A 15,226-nucleotide genomic window follows, 5' to 3' on the forward strand; every position below is an offset into this window, starting at 1 on the left:
TTGGGAAATTCATAGTTCTCATTAGCAGAGTGCACAAAAGTGTTGTATACTTGAAAGGATGGTGGATGGTGGATGAAGTCACAGTATTAGAAAAGTACAAAGCAAGGGTTACGTATATACATGGACCGGTAGAGCTTAATGGTAAAGATTGGGTACTTTCTGGCAGCAGAAACTTTGCATTTGGCATTTGACCTTGATTTTGAAGGGACTTGATCCCAGTACAGATGTTAAGCATTTTTGTCTGTAGAAATAGAATGAGCAAATCCATTTTGCCCAACTGGTTACATATTGAAAAATGCTAGGATTCAGGTCTTTAATTTTGAATCTAGTGTTTGCTTGTTTGCTGTCCACATTCATTCTTTGCTTATTCGTTCAATTTTCTGTTCAGTAAATATTACTAAATGTGAATGCCTCTTGGTGTGTGGGTCGACGCTGAGCTACTGAGCCACACCAGCTGGGCTGTGAATGCCTCAATAATAGGTTCTGAGTGCTTTAAAATGTAGGTTTTATTATTTTTCAGATATGGTGAAGCCAGCAGATCAAGGGACAGTTGATATTGAAAGTAGTTTGTTGCTTATAATTCCGAAGAAGAGGGAGCATACCACACCAGTCAGAACCACACAGAAACATCAGGGTTGGTCAGGGGCCAGAGTGAGTGAAGGGAAAATGTGGGCAAGAGCCTTTATTGTGGTTTCCATGAGAAGGAATAGGAAAGCTTGGGCACACAGGTGTAGGATTGGCTAGTTTGAATAATTTCAGCAGGTTCGAGGGTGTAAGGGCTATCATACGTTGTCTGATGCCTGGCTCTAAGGTGGTTAGTACAGGGAGATTGTGGCCTGGAGTATAAAAGCCTTATAAAAGAGGTAGTTGGGGTTTGGGATCTGGATCAGTTGACTTGCATATGAAATATGTGCTCAAAAATCAGTTATTTACTATCACTAGGTATTGAGTAACCTTAAGAGGGGTAGTCTTTTCAGGGTTAGCAAGGTTCCATTTGTTAAAGTATCAGCATACAGAAAATAAAAAGCATAATTAATACATTGTGTATTAACCATCTCTTGTTCTTATACCATGTCTAACCCATACTAGGTACACAGTAACTTTATTAAATGAAGAATTACATGAATTTAATAAATACCTATGCTGTAATAATTGTGTGTTGCTTTTTCTCCCAACTAAACAACATTTTCTCAACTTCTAAAGAATGTTTATATCTAAAAAATTAAGCTAATTTAATCTTTCAATTTGTCAGTTTTGGTAGGAAATATAGCATACTTTTTGGCTGTCCTTTTTTGTTTGTTTTAAATAGCTTTATGAAGGTATAATTGGCATACCTAAAATACACATACTTGTACGGTACAACTTAATGAATTCTGATATATGTATATACCCATGAAACGATCACAATCAAGACAGTGAAAATATGCAAGACCTCAAACGTCTCCTCGCGCTTCTTTGTAATCTCTCTCCTTCCCACTGCTGGCTTCCTCAAGCAAACACCCATCTGCTTTTTGTTACTGTAGATTAGTTTGCATTTTAGAGTTTTATATGAATAGAATCCTACAATAAGTATTCTTATATAGCTAACTTCTTTTTTTTTTAATTTTTGTTTTTATCTTTATTGTTGAAAGTATTACAGATGTCCCCCTGCCTTTTCCCCCATTGACCTCCTCTTCCCTGATTCCACCTCCCTCCTGCTTTCCCCAGACTATTTTCTGTGTTCATTGGTTGTGCTTATATGCATAGAAGTTCTTTGGTTTATCTCTTCTCATCCCCCCATTCCCCTTCCCTCTAAGGTTTGTCAGTCTGTTCTCTACTTACATGTCTCTGGATCTATTTTGATCCACAGCTTATTATGTTCGTGATATTCCATAAATAAGTGAGATCATGTGGTACTTGTCTTTCTCTGACTGGCTTAATTCACTCAGCATAATACTTTCCAGGTCCCTCCTTGTCTCAAAGGGTAAGAGATCTTTCTTTCTTACAGCTGCATAGTACTCCATTGTGTAAATGTACAACAGCTTTTATATCCACTCATCTACTGATAGACACTTGGGTTGTTTCCAGATCTTAGCTGTTGTAAATAGCTCTGCTATGAACAGAGGGGTGCATATATTCTTTCTGATTGGTGTTTCAGGCTTCTTAGGATATATTCCTAGAAGTGGGATCACTGGATCAAATGGCAGTTCCATTTTTAATGGAAACACCATATTGTTTTCCATAGTGGCTGCACCAGTCTGTATTCCCACTAGCAGTGTACTAGAGTCCCCTTTTCTCCACACCCTCGCCAGCACTTGTTTGAAGATTTGTTGATGGCAGCCATTCTGGCAGGTGTAAGGTGATATCTCATAGTCATTTTAATTTGCATCTCTCTGATGATTAGAGATGTTGGGCATTTTTTCATATGTCTCTTGGCCATTTGCATGTTCTATTTGGAGAAGTGTCTATTCAGGTCCTCTGCCCATTTTAATTGGATTTTTTGCATATTAACCCCTTATTCGATGTATCATTGGCAAATGTATGCTTCTAGAGAGTGGGCTCCTTTTCCTTTTGATGCTGTTTTCTTTTTTTTTTTTTATCCTCATCCGAGGACATTTTTCCATTTTTTGTACAGACAGAGTGGGAGGGAGAGAGAGGAAGAGAGAGAGAGGGAAACATCGATGTGAAAGGGACACATCGAATGGCTGCCACCCGCACGACCAACCAGGGCCGGGGACAAACTGCAACCGAGGTACGTGCCCTTAGCGGGAACCGAACCCGGGTCTCTCCGGACCGCAGGCGGACGCTCTAACCACTGAGCAAAACCGGCCAGGGCTGATGCTGTTTTCTTTAGTCATGCAGAAGCTTTGTAGTTTTATGTAGTCCACATATTATTTTTTTTCTTTGTTTTTCTTGCCCTGGGCAATGTAGCAGTGAAAATTCTGCTACATGTAATGTCTGAGATTTTGCTTCTTATATTTTCTTCTAGGATTTTTATGGTTTCACGAGTTACATTTAAGTCCATTTTGAGTTTATTCTTGTGTATAGTGTAAGTTGTTTCACGAGTTACATTTAAGTCCATTTTGAGTTTATTCTTGTGTATAGTGTAAGTTGGTGGTCTAGTTTCATTTTTTTTTTTTTTTTGCATGTACCTGTTCAATTTTCCCAACACCATTTATTGAAGAGACTATCTTTTCTCCATTGTATGCTCTTGCCTCTGTTGTCGAATATTAATTGTGCATAAGTCTTGGGTTGATTTCTATGTTCTCTGTTCTGTTCCATTGATCTATATGCCTGCTCTTGTGTCAGTACCAGGTTGTTTTGATTACAATGGCATTGTAGTATAACTTGATATCTGGTATTGTGATCCCTCCCACTTTGTTTTTCATTTTCAAGATTACTGTGGCTATTTAGGGTCTATTTTGGTTCCATATATACTTTTGGTGTATTTGTTCTAGATCTGTGAAATATGCTATTGGTACTTTAATAGGGATTGCATTGACTCTATAGATTGTTTTGGGTAGTATGGACATTTTAATGGTGTTGATTCTTCCAATCCATGAACATGTTATATGTTTCTACTTTTTTTTCTTTATGGATTTTAGAGAGATGAAGGGAGAGGGAGAGGCAGAGAGAGATGGAAACATGGATGAGAGAGAACGTCGATTGGCTGCTTCCTGCATGCCCCGCTCTGGGGATTGGGCCCACAACTTGGGCATATGCCCTGAGGGAATTGAATCTGGCGACCTCTTGGTGCATGGGTTGACACTCAACCACTGAGCCTCATGGGCTGGGCTGCTTCCACTTTTTTGTATCTTCCTCTGTTTCTTTTTTCAGTGTCCTGTAGTTTTTGGTTACTCTTTAGAGTGCTATTTGGGATACCTTATTCTTCAGTTTTGCCATATTAGCATACCATAAAAACATGTTCACATTTAGCAGTCCTAAAGAGGGGAGTGTTTGTATATACTGTGATCTGTAGTATTGTCGCAAATTAGGAGCTCTTTGAATGGGCCTACTTTAGGCATACTTTTAATCTGTTTATTAAATTCATTTTATATGTGAATTCTGTATACCTTCCTGTTAATACCCTTTCCAAAAAAAAAAGTGTGGAATGAATTTAAATGTATTACAGTGAAAAGGATGTGTCATTTAAATTTGTTAGTTATTTGAGCATTAAATATATTTTTATAAATTTAGAAAAGAGGTAATGTGAGACTGTGGAATTTGGAATTTATTTTTATTTATATACTTAGGAAGTTACTTTGTCTTTATAAATATTAGTTTACTGTAATAAATAATAAACAATTTATAGTATTCTATAATTCCACAATTTAAAAAATATGATATGCACCAGCCTTTCAAATAGAGTATAATTTTTAAACTTTCCAAAGCATTTAATAGTAAGCATTCAATAAATGATAAAAAAAAATTTTGTGTCATTTATTGTTTCTATTATAATGATGGTTAATTTTGGAATGAAAGTCATTAGTGGACAGATTTTTTTATACTTATTATCTGCCATGATTAAAAATAAGGATGAGAGCCTGGCCAGTGTGGCTAAGTGGTTGAGCCTTAATCCATGCACCAAAAAGCTGCCAGTTCGATTCCTGTTCAGGGCACATGCCCAGCCTGTGGGCCTGATCCCCAGTGGGAGGCACGTAGGAGCCGGCCAGTTAGTGTTCTCTCTCACTGACATTTCCATCTCTCTCTCTCTCTCTCTTTCTTCTTCTCTCTCTAAAAAAACGAAAGGGAGACTTTAAGACATTATTTCTAAGTGATTAATCAGCCTCAGTTATTATTAGAAGTACCTCTTCTAATGGAATCGATTAGGGTAATGGATAATTTCTTTCTTTTTTTTTTTTTATCCTCACCCGAGGACATTTTTCCATTTTTTTTTTTTTTGTTCAGGTAGAGTGGGAGGGAGAGAGAGGAACAGAGAGAGAGAGAGAGAGAGACATCAATGTGAAAGGAACACATCGAGTGGCTGCCACCCGCACGACCAACCAGGGCCGGGGACAAACTGCAACCGAGGTCCGCGCCCTTAGCGGGAACTGAACCCGGGTCTCTCCAGACCGCAGGCCAACGCTCTAACCGCTGAGCCAAACCGGCCAGGGCGGGTAATTGATAATTTCAAATAACAGATTCTCATACATTGTGTAGGTCTCATTTTATAAATGGGTTTTTGTTAGTAGATTGAGCTGGTATTAGAAGTCACATTACCAACTAAAGTTGCCCTATTCCTGTTACCACTGAAAAATTATGAATGTGTATCAAGGTCTTATGTCCCCTGCAGTCCAGACAGCAGAAGCCACGGGAAAACATTTTTCCCTCTACTTCATGTGTGCAGTTGATAGACAAGATGATCAAGCCATTCTTTATTTTCTGAACCATTTGCATGTAAGTTGCATAAATCATGGCCTTTCCCCCTAATTTCAGTCTAGGATCTGGTGGTGCTTTACTCTGTAATGTCATTTTCTGAGTCCTTCTCTGTAATGGGTAACATTTTTAAAGAATACAGTCCTTTTCTCTGTATCCTTCTCTTCCTTTCCCCTTCCTTCCCTGCATTCATCCCTCACTCCTTCTGTCACAACAGAATAAAATGTTCCTCATCGGGGTGTTTCCTCATTATTAGATTATAATACATTAGATTATTATACATTTCTGGTTGGAATATTACATCAGTGTCTTCTGTCCTCCTTGAAATATCACATCTGGGGTAGCATATGGTGTCCACCTGCTTCTCACTAGTGATGCTACTCCTGGTCAAGATGTCTGATTTCTCCACTGTGCAGTTAATATTTTTTTCCTTGAAACTGAATAGAAATCCGTACCGAGATGCTGCTTCTTAGTAAAATTTCACCCTACATTGAGCAAAATGATAATATTTATTTACTGTTAATGGACTTTTTAAAAAATTTTTATTCCTTACCTAAGGATATTTTTCCATTTATTTTCAGACAGAATGGGAGGGAGGAAGGGAGAGAAAGAGAGAGAGAGAGAGAGAGAGAGAGAGAGAGAGAGAGAGAGAGAAACAAACATCGATATAAAAGAAACACATCGACTAATTGCCTCCTGCACCACTCTGACCAGGGCCGGGGACCAAACACAACCAAGGTATGTGCCCTTGACTGGAATTGAACCCATGACTCTTTGGTCTGCAGGCTGACACTCTAACTGCTGAGCCAAATCGTCCAGGGCTGGACTATTTTTAATTGTAAACCCCATTTTAAATGTTGGTATTTGGGTCCATAAGTAACTTTTAAGATCCATAAGATCAGTCCTGGCCCGTGTGGCTCAGTTGGAGCATTGTCCTGTGTACCAGAAGGTCGTGGGTTTGATTTCCACTCAGGGCACATAACTAGGTTTCAGATTCCATCCTGGTTGGGGTGCATATGGGAGGCAACCAGTTGATGTTACTCTCTCACATCAATGTTTCTCTCTCGCTCTCCCTCTCCCCTTCTCTTCTTCTCCTTCTCCCTCCTTCACTTCCTCTTTCTCTAAAATCAGTGAAACTGTGACCTCCAGGGAGGATTAAAAAATTATATTATATTATATTATATTATATTATATTATATTATATTATATTATATTATATTATATTATATTATATTATATTATACTATACTAACTTATACACATTTATCCTAAAAGATTCAAAACGTACTCAGATGCATATATAGTAAAATGTTATTCAGGGGCCTCTTTCACTCTCCTGAACTTTTCTTGGCAAAAGATAACTTTTGTTAGTAATTTTGTATGCAGCTTGATATCATTATACACCTAAAGGCATATACCTTAACATATAGGGTGGGGCAAAAGGTTTACAGTTATTTGTATGGAAAATAATACAATAATTTCTAAATAATAATACAAGAATAAACTGTGTTTTGCATACTTAAAACTGTAAATCTATTTTGCTGCAACTTGTATTAAGGCACTAATTAGTAATTTTTAATTATTTTTATACTCCCCAATTTTATTTTGAAAAATTAAAATAGAAGAGCATAGAGGATAGTGTAACATTTGCGTTCACTATTCTAAATTGTTTGTGTATTTTGCTACCTGTTTTTTACAGGAATAAAACAGAATGGACGTTTCTAATATGCATTCAGAACAAATAAGTATTTTATGCATTTAAAAATTCACAAAAATATTATTACTCTATTTACATCTTATTTCAACTTGCTTTTTTCACTCAGTAGCTATCTTTCATTGATGTATAGAGTGTTTGTTCATTCTGAACATTTAAAATTTTCAGGTTTTTTTCCTCTTTAAAAAAACACTGATTTTTAAAATTATGCCGTATTTAGGTGTGTGCATTAGGAAAATTCAAATTAACTGCATTTTGAAAAATAAGTTCCTGAGATTTCCTTTCAACAATACTTTTGAAACACAGATAAAATTACTTCCTGTCTCTCTGTTTCCTGTATCCATGGCAACCTCTGTTTTATACACTGTGAGGAACCAATGTAAAAAGTGGTGTTTCCTGAGCAAACTGTGACTTAAAAAAAAAAAATAAAGGTGGAGGAGTAGAGATCAACTGTGCCACAGAAAGAAATGGAGTTTAGAAATTTCTCTCCTCAGATTTAGAAAGAAAACCTTTACTTGAATCGGCTGAGTGTTAATAATATAAATTTCCTGTTCTTGGTAAGACTGTTTATTTAAATATGAACTTTTTGCTGAAACAGAAAATACTTTGATTTGTGAAAAACTGTATTTTCAGTAGAGTTTGTTTTCTAATGAATTTGTAGTTTTATAAGTTATAATGTTATTTCATTAATATTAGACTTTAAGTTGATAAAGAGACATATTATATCCAAAGACCAGTATTCTTGCATCATCATATATCACCTTTGTTATGGTCAGTTGTAATATTTTAAATGAACTTAGCAAACATATTATTTTACAGTTCATGAAATTTGAGTTATTATTTTGTGAAACAGTGGGTTAATGGCCTGGAGGTGCTAATAATTCTAGAGTATATTCCAAACTCATTATTTTATGCTATCATAGTATGATTTATCAGTACTTAGTATTATTGGCTGATTCTAATAAATATGAAATAGAATACAGAATTTCTGGTATTATAAAACTTTCATTTTAAGAACTTTTTGATGATTTAAAGTTTTATCTTTTCTTTTTATCGCCCATTCTGATATGAACAGAAAAAACAATAACAGGGCTATGTGTGGATTGCGTTTTTCTCTGCCTTGCCTACTACTCTTACTTCTTGTTACCTGTAATCTTGTATTAATTATTCCATAAAGAGATACTTGGACGTTTGTCCGTTTGCCAGCTCTGCACTGGGAGACATACTAAGTACCATAACTTAGGCCTTATAAGTATTCCTAGGAATTTTTGTGAAAGTACAGTTTTTCTGTATCTGACTGGAAATAATTTATCTCCTGTAAATGAAAGTGAATTAACAGGACTTTATTCTCTTATACCATTATATTTGGATAATGCTGGCATTGTATATGTATATCCAAAAGCTTTTGTTCATTTGAGGCACCTCTATTTTCTATAAGTAATAATTATATGAAATGGATCCTGGAATATTTGAGGGGCTTTCCAATCTTTGTAATTTTTATTTACTGTCTAGTCAAGTATCCTTTTTTCCAAGAGGAGTATTTAATGATCTAATTTCAGTTCAGTACTTAAAGTTACAAAGAAATCACCTCACTGTCCTTGTGAGTGGTACCTTTGTTGGTACGTTTGCTGTTCGGATACTTGATTTATCAAACAATAAAATTTCGAGGATATCAGACGCAGGCTTTCAATATCTTGGAAATTTGGATTGTTTGTATCTAGAAGTTAAGAATTTAACAAAAGTACCATCAGATGCTTTTGAAGTACTTGAGAATCTTTAAAGACTTTCTTTGTCTCAAAATTGTATTGAATCAATACAGCCCTTTGCATTTTTTTCTTTTTAATCCTCACCCGAGTACATTTTTCCTTTTCTTTTTGTTCAGATAGAGTGAGAGGTAGAGAGAGAGAGAAACATCTACATGAAAGGGACACATCGGGTGGTTGCCACCCGCACAATCCAACTAGGGCTGGGGACAAACTGCAACCGAGATACGTGCCCTTAGCGGGAACCGAACCTGGGTCTCTCTGGACTGCAGGCTGTCGCTCTAACTGCTGAGTCAAACTGGCTAGGGTCAGCCCTTTGCATTTAAAGGACTCTTCAACTTGGAATATTTGCTTCTAAATAATTCAAGAATTAAAAACATTACTAGGGATGGGTTTAGTGGATTTAATAATGTTAAACATTTGATCTTAAGTGATAGTGATTTAGAAAATTTAAATCCGACACATTTAGCTTGTTAAAGAATTTAATTTACCTTAAGTTAGACAGAATAATCAGCATTGATGATGATACATTTGAGAATATAGGAGCATCTATGAAGATCCTTAATCTGTCATTTAATAATCTTACAGACTTACATCCAAAGGTCCTTAAGCCATTGTCTTCATTGACTCATCTTCAGGCAAATTCTAATCCTTGGGAATGTAACTGCAAACTATTGGGCCTTCGTGACTGGCTAGCATCTTCAGCCATTACCCTAAACATCTATTGTCAAAACCCCCATCCATACGCGGCAGAGCATTGCATTATATTAAGTGGACTGACTTGACAGATTGCGTTACCTCTTCGACAAACGTATCCAGAGCTTGGGCTATAAAATCTCTTCCTATTCATCACAAGACCACTGCGTTAATGATGGCCTGGCATAAAGTAACCACAAATGGGAAACATTTGGAAAATACTGAGAGCATTACTTTCGGGGAACAAATTCATACTTCACCTTCCAGTAGATTTTTTCAAGAGAATACCCTTGCTAATCCACTAGAGACTACTGCAGTGTTGCCTGTGCAGATACGGCTTACTTCTTCCGTTAACTTGAACTTGGAAAAAAACAGCGCTCTACCAATCGATGCTGCGTCAGTGTCAGGGAAAACATCTCTAATTTGCACACAAGAAGTTGAAAGGTTAAATGAGGCTTTTGACATTTTGCTAGCTTTTTTTATCTTAGCTTGTGTTTTAATCGTGTTTTTGATCTACAAAGTTGTTCAATTTAAACAAAAACTAAAGACACCAGAAAACTCAGGGGAAAATAGACTTGAATACTACAGCTTTTATCAGTCTGCAAGGTATAATGTAACTTGCCCAAATTCTCTTGAAAGCCCTGGTTTGGAGCAGATTCAACTTCATAAGCAAATTGCTCCCGAAAGTGAGGCACAGGTCATTCTCTTTGAACACTCTGCTTTATAATTCAACTGAATAGTGGCTGTAAGAAAACTTCAGTGCCACAGACATAAATAAAACTGAAGCCTCCTTTTAGAATTGTAAGCTTTATTTGGAAATATAATGAATTATATAAGCTTAGCATTAATAAATAACATTTTAATAACTTGTGAATATTGTATTTATTCAGCAAATATTTTCTTTGATAGGCACTGTATTAAGTAATAATAATAATAACTGACATTTCTGTGTACAAAGCATTCTGCTAAATACTTCAGATATCACCTTTAAACTTTAAAAAGCCTTATAAGGTAGTTCTATCTGTTTGACAGACAGGTAAGGAAACCTAGGCAGAGTGAGTTTGAGAAACTCCCACATGCTCACAGCTTATGATACTTTTTAAGTCTGTCTGACTTCAAAGCCCATGTTCTTAATTTCATGCTACACTGCTGCCTAGGTGCTAGGGTTATAATTATGAACAATATAAAAGTGGTTTCTATTCTAGGTAGAGCTTAAAATCTAGAGGGGGGAACACATGATTACTGCACAGAATTGTAAGTACTACACTTGGAGTGCTATAGGGCAAAACATATACGGAGGTGAGAGGTGGCTTTATGAGAGAAGCAACACTGAAACTGGACCATGAAGGACAAATAGGAAGTAGGCCAATGAAGAGAGTGGAGTAGTAGGTAGAGGTAACATCATATCAGAAAGAGACCCGATGATGAAGGATGTAATTTTATGTTTTTCCTAGGGCAGCAGGGAGCCATGGCAGGATTTTAAGCAATGAAGTGACATAATCAAATTTATTTTTTAGAAAATGCTCTTTCTGAAAGGAGCAACAAGACTAGGGAAGGAGTAATTGGTCAAGAATCTGCATCACTAATGCAGGGCAGAGAGGATGGATTCTAGAGCTAATTTGGAAGTGAGATGAACTGCCTTGGCGATTGGCTGAGGGGCAGTAGGTGAGGGAAAAATAAAAAATAAAAATGTTAGGTGCTTTGCTAGGCTGCTTTATGTTGCATCCACTGAGCAAAGGAAGCAAGAGGGGCAGGGCTCTGAGTGGAGACAAAATTATGAGTTCAGTTTTAGATATATTGAATTTGAGATTCTTATTGGATCTCCAAGTGGAAATATCCAACAAGCAGAAGGTAAGGAAAGAGATCTGTCTGGTAAAGGTGAATTTCAACCTTTCATCTGTCCAGTACACTGGAAATATATGATGCACTCTGAACAGTAACAATAACCATTTGGGCCAGTGATTTTGGAAGACAGGTAAGTGAGGAAGAGTAAGATTAAAGAGCCCTCAGGGCCCTGGCCAAATTGGTTCAGTGGTCAGAGCGTAGGCGTGCGGTCCAGAGAGACCCAGGTTCGGTTCCCACTAAGGGCACGTACCTCGGTTGCAATTTGTCCCAGGTCCTGGTTGGGTTGTGTGGGTGGCAGCCACTCGATGTGTCCCTTTCATGTCAGTGTTTCTCTCTCCCTCCCACTCTATCTGAACAAAAAATGGAAAAATGTCCTCGGGTGAAGATAAAAAATTAGAAAATAAAAAGGAGCCCCCAGGAGATGTTAGTAGCCTTGACTAAGAATCTTTATTATAGATAGATGAAAATTGAAGTCATGGAGATGATGTGATGTTTATCTCTGTTAGCATAAATTTATACTTGTGTAGCACTCTCCAGACTGTTAGGTATAGTAAGTGCCCATACTCAATCTGTTAATAGTGGCCTGACCCACAAATATGTATTAAAAATTTCCTCTTACACATTATGTATTTCATGTGTGTACTATTCTTTCTCTCCCTACAAAACTTCTGGGTTTTTTAAGTCATTAAAAGTTAATACTGTCCCTATGAAATTAGACTGAAACAATGTATTTATTTATTTTATTTTTATTTTTTAAACTTATCTTTATTGTTGAATGTTTTACAGATGTTCTCACTCCCCCGCCCCTCCATTGACCCCTTCTCCCTGCTTCCGCTCCCCTCCTGCCTTCCCCACACTATTGTCTTTGTCCATTGGTTACGCATATATGCATATATGTTTTTTGGTTTATCGCTTCCTGTCCCCCTCCCCCCTTCCTTTTAAGGTTCATCAGTATAAAAACCAATTTATACTTCTTAATCCCTTCACCTTTTCTCTTTTGCCCCCAACCCCCCACCTCCCCATCTGGCAACCAACAAAAAGTTCTCTGTATCTATAAGTCTGTTAATCTGTGAGTATTTAAAGCAAGTGATCATTATTGAGTTTGTATTGTGAAACTGAAATAATTTTAAGAAGGTGCTATGTAACCCATTATACATACAGTGTTTCTCAAACTCAATCACATGGAAGCCTTGTTAAAACAGAGATTGCTGTCTCCACTGCTTCCAGAATTCTTGATTCAGTAGGTCTGGAATGGGACCTGTGAATTTGCATGTTAACAATTTTGCTGCTGCTGCTGGTCTGGGGACCATACTTTGAGAACCACTGCCATAGATACTTGAGAGGAAAGCAGAAAGGAGCTTAGAAGTGGTTTTGAAATATACTAGAAGTTGCAGAGAAATTAAAGCTGCAACCCTCTCCCTCCGAGAGTTTTCAGTGTTCTGATTTTTCCTGAGTAGCTTAAAGCTTTGTCCTTGATTGTGATTTTAATAGAAAACATGAATATATTTCTAAAAAATGTGTTCTTACATAAATTGTTTCATTGTGGAAGAGCATGTGGTGTTTGTTTCACTGTAAAAGACATTTTTAATAATATACATTTTTTGCCCTGGCCGGTTTGGCTCAGCGGTTAGAGCGTCGGCCTGCGGTCCTGAGAGACCCGGGTTCGGTTCCCGCTAAGGGCGCGTACCTCAGTTGCAGTTTGTCCCCGGCCCTGGTCGGTTGTGTGGGTGGCAGCCACTCGATGTGTTCCTTTCACATCGATGTTTCTCTCTCTCTCTGTTCCTCTCTCTCCCTCCCACTCTACCTGAACAAAAAATGGAAAAATGTCCTCGGGTGAAGATAAAAAAATAAAAATATATATATCCTTTTTTTGTGTGTCCTCCCAACCCCCCACCACTTCAGTTATGTTTTTCTTTAATTACTAAAAGTACATATTCATTGGAAAAAAGAATTCATACAATACAGAAACACTTACAGTATAAGTTGAAAATGCCTCCATGTCCCCCTTCCCCACCACCGAAATCACATCTTCTTAAAGATGATTAGAAGCAGCACAGAGGACTTTTTGAAGTTGGGAAAAAATCCATATAACAAAGTATTTATCTTGATCTTAAAGTCAATTTCCCCCAATTTAAAGAAGGTAACTTAAAAATGTTATCAAAAATGTTTTGTTTTTATATTATTTCTAATGCATTTAGGCTCAACTAGAAAACTTTAATCTTGTTCATATCAATTTTTTTGTGGAGCGATAGTTGTACACAGTGGTGTTCAGTAAGTGCTCATTTCAGCTTTTGTCAGTAGCCATTTCTTTTATAAATGTTAGCTAGGTCGCATTTCACTGTTTGATATTTACAGTTTTTAAATAAATTAAAATTAATTTGAAGTGATATGTGCATAGACATTTTCTGCTATAATTTTTGTATTTCATTATTTCACATTTTGAACAGCTCCACAGTGAAGTTGACACCAATAATGTTAATATAACTAAAGAAGCTTATTATTTAGATATCTGTATTTCTTTACCATTTCCTAAAGGTGCTTGATAGAAGCATTCAAAAATAGGTAGGGTTCAACTTAAAATGATTTTGTTTCAGAAGGACAGTATTAAACATGTTTCTGTTTTTTTCTATTGAATTTTATAAAAAGTGGTTTAAGGTTACAGGGTATACCCACAAAAAGTTGTCCCTCCACATACCCTCATACCCCATGTCACCTTTAACAAATGAGAAGTATAGAACTCAACTACTATTTATTTATAATATTAACAACTTTTAAATACATTTAGAATTCCATCATGGAATTTCAGAAACGCACCTCTTACTTCTGAGATAACTAGGAATGTGTTCCCAACCCCAAGCAATGAAGCAGGGATATTTGGTGTCAGATTATTACTGAGAACTTCAGTGGTATATGGGACAGAGACTTCAACAGGAGTGAGCAGGAAATAGAAGGTCACAGGTGATACAGTGGGAGTTTGAGGCAAAGGAAGACAGAAGTGTCTTGTGGTCTCCTGGAAGAGAGGGACTGCCATTGTATTGATGGCTGGGAGCTAAGTGCTGGAAGGAGGTAAGGGGAGATATTGCGGGCGAGTGAGGGAATTGTCTTAAACTTAGAAGTAGGGAAGGAGGATCTCTGTATACCTCTTCGTTTTTCATCAACTTCTTACTCTCAGTGGAGTCCTTGACTCTCTCATACATTATGTTCCAGGGTTACTTTGTTCCTTTACTCTGCCTCATGGCCACCAGCAAGTTAGTCTGATTTTTATTCTCTTCTTTTCCTATTGCCTCACATATTTAATTTTTAGAGAGCCTCGTAGTTTTAGTAGAATTTATTCAGATATCACCTACACCAATATTAATACATGGTAAATATTTACCCTTAAGACCACGCACGATATTCTTTAAAAACTTTTATTAATGTATAAACCACATATAGACGTAGATACATCTGTGTAGCCACCACTCAAATCAAAAAATTAGAATATTCAAACATAACATGTATATGCACATTTCTTGAACTTATGAGTTATATAAGCATCCAGGTGTTTAAGCTTTAAGGTGGAGCGGGGCCCACATGTAATTAGGGCTTTATTTAATTATCTTGCACCACAACAATAATAGTAAAATCTGTCATATTTGTTTTTAAGGGTTGTAACAAATGGTAGAAGAAAACAGAGAATCTTTTGCAAGACTGAAAAACAGCCTTAATGCCGGGCCTTTCTACCAAGTGGGTGCTACATGCACTTTCCCATGTTCTGTTGGACTTCTTGTTCTAAGGATCCCACTCCTTTACTTTTCTTCCATTACTGAGCCAAACAATAGAAAACATATGTGTGGACTTGTAACACGCCGCT

The 15,226-nt window shown here is 36.8% G+C and overlaps 2 protein-coding genes across 4 annotated transcripts in view; both read left to right on the forward strand.

The window, feature by feature from the left end:
- IPO11 (importin 11) overlaps nucleotides 1-15,226 on the forward strand; it is a 211,150-nt gene that overhangs the window by 159,768 nt on the left and 36,156 nt on the right. The gene's annotated exons all lie outside the window — the stretch shown is intronic.
- Nucleotides 8,066-10,307, forward strand: LRRC70 (leucine rich repeat containing 70). The gene is given in 6 exon segments (XM_036279401.1): nucleotides 8,066-8,232; nucleotides 8,234-8,511; nucleotides 8,513-8,894; nucleotides 9,145-9,286; nucleotides 9,289-9,561; nucleotides 9,564-10,307. Coding segments are annotated over 6 exon segments (1,863 nt in total). The 5' UTR covers nucleotides 8,066-8,136; the 3' UTR covers nucleotides 10,256-10,307.

Source organism: Molossus molossus, unplaced genomic scaffold (genome assembly GCF_014108415.1).
Source record: "Molossus molossus isolate mMolMol1 unplaced genomic scaffold, mMolMol1.p scaffold_m16_p_3, whole genome shotgun sequence".
In the NCBI taxonomy this organism is placed as follows: Eukaryota; Metazoa; Chordata; class Mammalia; order Chiroptera; family Molossidae; genus Molossus; species Molossus molossus.